Below are 9,610 nucleotides of genomic sequence, written 5' to 3'. Positions count from 1 at the left end.
TGTTTTTAACCCATTACTGGCCATTGTCCCTTGTTTTGGATCGTGTATATTTTACTTACTTCTACGTAAGTCTTTATTGTTGCACCTACAGGTTCAACTAACTGCTATAATGCCTGTAAATGTAAAAGAAATAACTTTTTCTAAGTACTTCACATCAGGAAAATTATAAATTTGCCGATTTTTTGTTTTCGCACTTGGCAGCACTGTATGTCTGCTGGTAGTTCCTGGATGACAATGAGCTGTGATTTAGTTGTCTGGGTGTGTTTGTTAGGAACATATGGATGTCCATGTAAGATTAAGTATACTCCAGATTTTTTCAAGTAAGTGCAATATCGATATATTTTATGCGTTCCAATAATGGGACAATGGCATGTTACACTATTCTTGTATACATGTATTATACAGAGAAGAATTGCATTTTACGTTCTTTATATCTGCTTTTTTTCATATTCTATTCGAATTTTACGATTCCAACAGGATAAAAATATGCCGCGTGGACTTACACTTGAAGAAATTCTAGCAGAACTAGAGAACCATCAAGAGAGTGACGATGAAGATGATGACGTAGAATTGGTGATTATTCCACCTGATGCAGATGTAATAACAGATGAAGAAGACATTGACGAAAATATACTGAACAATGAGTCTGTTGTACAAGATGTAGCCGGTACTTTAGAGCTCATAACCAGCCGAGATGAAGCTAATGCTACAGTTGTACCTCCAGAAGCCAAAAGAAGGCAAGCATTAGGAGATGGAGCAGAAAGTGGTATGTTATCTACAAAAAAATATAAATGTAAGTGGTATAAATGTCAACCAATGTACACAAACACTAGTGATCCAGGGAAGAGCAACAAACATTATGTTGCAGAATGTCTAGCAAATAAGACAGTGGCCCAGGTGTTTGAGGATTTTTTTTTCTGAGAAACTAATGGATACTATTATTGAACAAAGCAAAATCTATGCTTGCCAACATAACAAAATAAATTTTCTGCTAACCAAAGAAGAACTAAAATCATTTATTGTCATACTACTTCTGAGTGGTTATCATAAGCTTCCCCATGAGAATATGTACTGGGAACAGGCTCCTGATGTCGGTGTTCCTTTAGTCTTCAAATCCATGTCAAGAAATAGGTTTCGGGAAATAAAGAGATTCATTCATCTCAATGACAACTCCAAACTAGACAGAAATGACAAGATGTACAAACTGAGGTTGTACTTTGAAATGCTGAAAAAGGAATTTGGTAAATTTGGGGTATTTTATTCAGAACTCTCAATGATGAAATGATGGTACATTATTATAGCAAACATCCAGCTAAAATGTTTCTGACAGGAAAGCCTATAAAATTTGGTGTCTTATAGGTTCCAATTGCTTTCTTTATAATTGTTTGCCATACTGTGACAAGACTGACAACAAACAGGAGCCTTTAGGTGCAAGGGTAATAAATGAACAAACCAGCATGATTCCAGAATCAGAGTATCCGAATTATAAGCTTTTCTTTGACAACTTTTTCACCAGTGATGATACACTGATCACACTCGGAAAGAGTAAAATGAATGCTACAGGAACAATAAGAGAGTCCTTTGATTAACTCGAAAAGAATGCCAAAGAAAAGGAACGAGGATTCTATGACTACGTGTTTGATAAAGAGAATGAAGTTCTGGTTGTGAAATGGAGTGACAACAAATCAGTATGTGTAGCGGCAAATTACAGTACTATTACTCCCTTGAGTTCTACTAAAAGATACTCACGGGCAAAGAAAAACGAACATTTCATTGAAGAATACAATGACCATATGGGTACGTAGATCTACTGGACAAGCAGGTATCACTTTGTAGGACGAGGATAACATCAAAGAAATGGTGGTGGCCATTATTCACACAGGTGATAGATATCTGTATAGTAAACACATGGTGTACATACCAAGTTGCTAACTCTAATGAGAAGCTCTCACTTTTGCATGTCCGATGGAGAATAGTGATGTTTTACCTATCAAAGAAAACAGGATCAGTACCAAAATGCAGAGGACCACAAGGAAGCAAATTCATGGGAGGAAGGGTGAGCACAGATGTACGACTAGATCCAGGAAATCATTTCATTGTGCCAAGTAAAACACAGAAGACATGTGCTTACTGCAAGAAAAAAACAACAAAAATTTGTGATAGGTGCAATGTTGGTGTACACAACAAGTGTTTTGCTTCATTTCATACTGAATAGACATTCAATAATATTAAAACATTATTTATTGTTTGTGTTGTTTCTTACAACATTATGCATGGAGAATAAGGTTGCCAATTTCAATAGCGCATTTGGCCAATGTCTCAAAAATGGGACGGTCTGACGTTTTTGTCTAATAAACTGAAAATTTTCAAAACAACTTTTTATTCAATTAAACACTCAATGTAACATATTTATGTATAAAAGTTTGCAAAAAATGATCCGATAGAGTTTTGGCCATCAGTGAGTTAAAAGTGTTGCACATAATAATGTCACCTAATCTTTGCAGAGTGGGCTACGATATTCTTTCACTGTTAATAATTATAAAAATATTTTGAAGTTGTCAGATAAATACTAACAATATTGACAAGATTTGATACACTTGCTCATATAGCACATGCAATTATAGCCTACATTCTTCACTCAGGTTTTTGAAGTAATCAGGCTTATTCAAAAAAATGCTTCAGACTTATGCATAAATAAACAAACTTTGTTTACATTAAACCAATACTTACTTTCAAATTGTTTATAACCTTTATAACCAGCAAATTTACACTTCCAACATGAATAGCCACTTGAAACCTATACAACAATGGAGAGAGAGGACAGAAAACTGGAGGGAAAACATCTGACAGAATTGTTTCATTGGCTAACTAGGCAAAGACATGTTGTGAGTGGCTGGTTTGATTTTTACAGGGAAACTCAAATAGACATTTATAACAAATGTCCTTCAGTAACAAGTTTTACAAAATTAATATTTATTAAATAGTTGTGTTTCATGTGGATTTATGGTACTGAAGACATCATTTTACTCTTATATTAGGAAGTTATCAAAAAGAAAATTTTATATTAGCTGTTCATTAATTTTATATTGAAATTATGTCAACAATTTTTTACGGAAGGGCATTTACAATTTCAGGGGAAATTTTATGTCTTTGATAAACATACAAAATTCCTTCTTTTAATTCCAATGTATTCCTGTTAGGCTAACTTAAGTGCCCACATAGATTTTGTCACAGGATCATCAATGTGTGTGATACAAATAATAATAATGAAATGTCCATTCGTAACAGAAACTATTTTATTTTTTCTAAATGTGTGAGAAAAAATCACACTAATAATTTTTTTAAAAAGGAAAATGATTATAGCCAGCCGGAGTGGACGAGTGGTTCTAGGCGCTACAGTCTGGAACCGTGCGACCGCTATGGTCGCAGGTTCGAATCCTGCCTCGGGCATGGATGTGTGTAATATCCTCAGGTTAGTTAGGTTTAAGTAGGGGACTGATGACCTCAGAAGTTAAGTCCCATAGTGCTCAGAGCCATTTTGAAAATGACTACAGCATATGAAACTACATAATTTTTGAACAAAATTGCACAAAGTTTTATGGTGATTAAAACGTTTTTGAATTTCAGTACTTGTGGCATACAATATCACAGCCTGACCCAAACACGAAGAAGATGGCTCTTGAATGAGATTCTCATTCTGCAGTGGAGTGTGCACTGATATGAAACTTCCTGGCACATTAAAACTGTGTACCGGACCGAGACTCGAACTCGGGACCTTTGCCTTTTGCGGGCAAGTGCTCTACCATCTGAGCTACTGAAGCACAACTCACAACCCGTCCTCACAGCTTTACTTCTGACAGTACCTCGTCTCCTACCTTCCAAACTTTACAGAAGCTCTCCTGCAAACCTTGCGGAACGAGCACTCCTGAAAGAAAGGATATTGTGGAGACATGGCTTAGACACAGCCTGGGGGATGCTTCCAGAATGAGATTTTCACTCTGCAGCGGAGTGTGCGCTAATATGGTAGAGCACTTGCCCACGAAAGGCAAAGGTCCTGAGTTTGAGTCTTGGTCCAGCACACAGTTTTAATCTCCCAGGAAGTTTCAATAAGGCTCTTCTTTTAAAGCACCAACAATTAAATTTGCATGTAACGGCCACAAGTGTCTGTAGTTTCGATAACTGAAATCCAGATATTGCTGTCCTTGAGTTCACCGTGTATTTATTCAAGAACATTTATGTAAATTGTCGGTATGTAACTTTTACACAATGTTGATTCATCTGGTGTATTTTGATTTAAGCAATATTTGTGCAGGAAGCCTTTGAGAATAGCATTTGTAAGTTTGCGAAGAGAAATATTGCTTGCAATGAATGCTTCACAAACATACACATTAAACCGACTTTTTTGGTTACCTTTGGACATATCCCTGCTACTACAACTTGCTGTTGTCAGAAGTTGTTGTAATGGTCCTTTCTTCTACACTCTTGCTATATGGAGACTTGTCTTGACATTGCCAGTCTACTTGGAACTATTTTTTGCATGACACGTTTTTGTTGCAAACGCCTCAGTATAAAACAATTCCGTCATACGTAAATGTTCCAGGATGCTCACCTATCCATGATACGACATTTCTTTTTTCGGATGGCATGGCACCGAACACATTACACACACATGTCATAAACACGTTCAACTGTGTACAAGTAACTAGAAAGCTAAACTGATATGATGGACATACGATTAAAAGCTTGTGTAGTTTAATTGTTGCCGATGCATACGGTATGACATTGGAGGGGATTAATTGGGGACACGGGCGCCTCTTGTCTGCCTGTTCCTGTTCCTCTTCTGTAATGATTTCTCTAGGCAATGGCCTCTCAATTAGCAATTGCACGCAGTTCTAGGTCTCGGTCAGTCTGTGAGACATCAAAACTAGATCAAGCTAGAGACCGCGTCAACATTTTTAATATATTGTTAACATAGAGCAAGAATATACATCATCACTAGTTTTTAGTTAAAATATGCAATAACTGGTGAAAGGAGCCAAATACGCAAATGTATATGTAACAAGCAAATCCATGTAATTCAGTCTCAAGTCAATCTCACAAAGACTCAAATTATGTGATTTCAAAAAAGTAAAAATAACTGGCCAACACCAGAGAAAGACATTAATCGCCAAACATTAAAAAAAGCATACTGTGTAAAATCCCTTAGGGACCTCCTGGATGACAAGTTAAAATGGAGTTAACATGTAAACTACTCAACAAGTTTTGTTCAGCGTAGTTTGCTGTTAGAAACATCAGTCCTTGTGACCTAAAGATAAAAGTGTTGGTTTATATTCTACATTTCACTCCCCATTGTCTCATGGAATTATCTTCTGGGACAATGTACCTAAACTAAAGAAAGTAAAGCAGACTATTCTATAGGCCATTTTAAGACTCTTGGAATTCTTATCCTGCTTCCAAATACCAGTATGTTAACTCTGTAATGACGTATGTAGCTGACAATAAAAATTAATTCCAGCTGAACTGTGATTGCATGGATATGAACAAAGAATTTTCTTGCTTAGCTTGTTTAAGTCTGAAACTGGTATCTGAGACTGTATAGCCTTTGATGATTTCTCCAGCATCATGACATGAAATATTAGGCACGCAATCATACCTTGGTCCACAAAACAAAGTTCATGTAGGACATAAATACTGGCTATGAAAGCCTGCATTATATTGTTGAACAAGACAATCATGGCAATCACACATATATGGTAGTCATATGTGATTGAGATGTTGATCAGGAGAAACTAACTGATTAACCATGGCTGTTAGTGCTTCCTGTTTGTCCGGAACTCCAAACTGAAGCATCAAATTCCCCCACTCAGAACATCCCAATTTTTGTCATAACAACATTGTGCAAGCTCTTCAGTTCATCAAGTGACAATGACTGCACAGAATAACTGACTCAATAAGTGTACCACTAGAAATTCTTCAAATTTTAACAGTATATTTAAAAAATATTTATCCGTTATTGAGAAGCACATTGAAAATATGGTTTTTGGGTATGGTACTTGTACATGAAAAATACGTGTATAAAATCAGGCACGAGGCAAAAATGCAGTTTATAAAGTGATGTAACATCGAGAAATATGGTGTAAAGTGCCTCTGTTATCATCAAAAGGCTTCTGGGAGCCTCATTTTATATTACTAAAGCACATGCAAAATATTTGTGCATGTAAAATCTGATCTGAGCTGTAAAAACGTCTTTGGTTTATTTAAATTTCACGAAGTAAACCATCAAAATTTTACTAACCCATAAAGTTCTTGAGTGACTTGCCATGGAAAAATGCTTCTGTTTAAAAGACTGGCTGAAAAATCGGGTACCAGTTGCCTCATTCTACCTTACTCATAACCTTTAAAAATGTTTCCAAAAATTTGGCATGCAAACATATTCACACATTTTTATGCCGAGAGAGGAGACAGTGGCAGTGGGAATGAGACAGAAAAGTAATAAATACTAGAAGATAGTACACAGTGGTTGTGGTGTAGATAGCGTGAAGGAGACAATGGCAATGTGAGAGAAGGACACAGTAGCAATGAAACATAGTTGAAAATGACGGATCAGTGCTAGAAAAAGAATGAAGGAGAGTGCCAGTGGGAGAGGAATAAAGAGAATGAGTGGGAGAAAGTGGAAGTAGATGAGAGCCAGTTATAATGAGAGACTGGGTGTATGACAATGACAAAGAGAGAGATAGTGATAGTGAGAGGAGGCAGCACCAGTGGGAAGGAATGGATGCGACGGTATCAATAAGAGAAAATAAGATGGAGACAGTGACAGTGAAAGGAGAGAGTAATAGGACAGGATGAAGGAGACTGTGGCTCTGAGACACGTGACAGTGACAGTTAGAGAGACTCAAAGGGATCATGACATTGAGCTGGGCTGAACGAGTGAGTGAGAAAGGGAGTGAATCTGATTGAGCAACTTATAGTGATGCCCTAGTGAGTTTGAATGAGTTACAGTTAGGGGCGCTGATGTGTGAGAAGTGAGTTGCATCTTAAAAGGAGTGTGAATATGTTCGCATGCCAAAATTTTTGGGAACATTTTTAATGGTGCTGAGGAAGACAGAATGAAGTAGCTTGTACACCACTTTTCAGTCAGAGTCTTTTAAATAGGGGCATATGCACCTTTTTTGCGCTCAGATAGGAGCATTTTTCCATTGTAACACACTATGACTCATAATTAGATACTGAAAATATGGCTGATAACAATTAAATTAAACTAAGTGTGATACTTGCAACAATACTATTTAAAACTTCAAAGTGATGCTATGTACTGTTGTTTGATGGGAATTACCTGGTAAGTGACTCATGCCACATATTTTGTAGAAAATTAAGTCTGTTTATGATTGGACAAATGAATTATGAGATTGTAAAATGAGCACTGCAGATGTGGTATGAAATTTCTTTGAATAAATATTCACAAAATCTATGGTATTGTGGAAGACTATTGCATTAAAATTCATGAGATCCTTATGTGATGTTTCACATCTCATACAAACAACATATAGCTTCTGAATGACTTGTGCATATTCATGCCACATTTTCTGACACCACATCAAAAATGTTTGAGAGGCATTACTAAATCGTACTTCAATATGTTGGAGCATAATGTGAATGAATCTGTATTTTGCTGATGTCACATCAGAAATGCTTGAGAGACAGTACTACATCATATCTAGATATGCTGAATCATGATTTGAATGAATCTTTGTTTTGTTGTATGGCTGGACACCAACTTACAGTCAAAACAGTGAGATGATGAAAATCAAAGTGCACCAAAAAAACTGTTGCTGGAAAAATTATGGAGAATATATTTTTGTACTCATAGTTCATAAACAGATTTTAGTACAGTGTCAGACAAAGGCTGGCTCTTTGTTTGTAGCACTGTATGATTTTAATTCTATAAAGTACAAGAAAACAATTTAGCATGCCAAAAATATATTCTTACATGAGGAAAATATTTCTGATTGCACATAAGGCTGCCAGATTTCAGGAGAGAAGAGCCTCAAGACGGTGTAGGAGTATGAAATGTGCAGCAGCCTTTGCCTTTGAGTAGGAACAGTAAGAAAAGTGCTGCTAGGTAACAGTCATGGAAGAGGTGTAGGTCTTCAGTTTCATAAGAAGTTAGATGATTATTATTATTATTATTATTATTATTATTATTATTATTACTTACTGCTGAGGACACTAAACAGCAAGACCATCAGCACCCTTGCATTAATGATACATCCACGAGTTTGGTAAAAATTTATGAAAAAAGGTCAATAAAATGGAAAACCAATTTTCATCCCCCCACAAGAAGTGCAAGGTAACCCCAACAAGCTGAGCTTCAGAGAAGCACATAACAAAATCCCAACAAGACACAGCAGAATATAAAACCATGGGTAAAATAACTAAAAATAGAGTTAAAGAAATGCCAAATAACTGCAGCTTTATGACTACTTATAAACAATGAGTGATCCAGCCACTTTGTGACATATTAAAATCTCACATCCAATATTTTGGGAAGAATTCCGGACACCACACAAAATTATGGGAGAAGTGTCAAGTCATCAGCATTTTTTAGCCAAGTGCAGGGCTGAATTATGTGACTGGGTGTTTAGGACCTTTGTGTGAGAGCTTCACAAAAGATTATCACACTTGTGACCTACATGCATGCATGAGCACTGTGTGTGTGTGTGTGTGTGTGTGTGTGTGTGTGTGTGTGTGTGTGTGTGTGTGTATGGGCAAGCGTGCTCATGTTTGTATCTAGAGCTCAAGAAAGGATTCATTTAGAAAGCTGGACGTATTCTTTATTTTTTGTTGTGCCTGTCAATGACTCAGCCCTTCTGCTTTCCAGTGAGTGGCCATCTTGATTCCAAAAGCATTTTCTTTCCTGATAATATAAGACATGCAGAAACATCATAATCAATGATTGATAAAGTATCAGAACTCCTATTAGAGGAAGCACATGAAACTTTCAAGGATGTTTATGATTAGAAATTATGTGACCAATTAACACTGAACAAAGAGAAAACAAACAGAATGCACTTCAACACAAAGAGGGAACACAACAGTAGAACCAACTGATTTGTGTGTGTGTTTATATATATAAGTACAATATAACTTCTGCACAATTTCAGTGCAGTAATGTGTTCATTGTTAATAAGTATTATAGTGGTTGTATCACACGTTTATTACCTTATAAATAAATTTTAAAAACTTTTTGATTTTAAATTCAACGCATTAGTATTTGTAAAATGATTCTTTCATATAGTGTTCATTAAAAAATGACGATCATTCCACTTAGGAGTCGTGAAATGGTACATTAGCTTATTTGTTTGAGTTGTAAATATTTGTCTTGTATTGTAGTTTTTCTGACATGTTCTACATCCTGGAGGACCTCCTCACTACAGATCAATTGGAATGAAAGTAAATCTAATCTAATCTAATCTAATCAACTGTTGTATATAGTACTGTCGATAATATTTATAGATTTTATAACAAGCACAAAGCATTTGGGATTAAAATTGTCAGTTAACATAGAATGAACACACAAAGATGCTAACAAAAAGGAATACCATCAACA

The 9,610-nt window shown here is 36.0% G+C and overlaps 1 protein-coding gene across 1 annotated transcript in view; it reads right to left on the bottom strand.

Annotated features, from left to right (window-relative positions):
- Positions 1-2,348: 2,348 nt before the first annotated feature.
- LOC126109717 (glutamate dehydrogenase 2, mitochondrial-like) overlaps positions 2,349-9,610 on the bottom strand; it is a 111,556-nt gene continuing 104,294 nt past the window's right edge. Inside the window, exon 5 of the mRNA XM_049914804.1 lies at positions 2,349-2,356. Coding sequence (XP_049770761.1) covers positions 2,349-2,356 — 8 coding nt within the window. The remainder of the gene's footprint in view (positions 2,357-9,610) is intronic.

The sequence above is a fragment of the Schistocerca cancellata genome, chromosome 1, assembly GCF_023864275.1.
Source record: "Schistocerca cancellata isolate TAMUIC-IGC-003103 chromosome 1, iqSchCanc2.1, whole genome shotgun sequence".
Lineage (NCBI taxonomy): Eukaryota > Metazoa > Arthropoda > Insecta > Orthoptera > Acrididae > Schistocerca > Schistocerca cancellata.
This window is presented reverse-complemented; position numbering and strand designations above follow the sequence as displayed.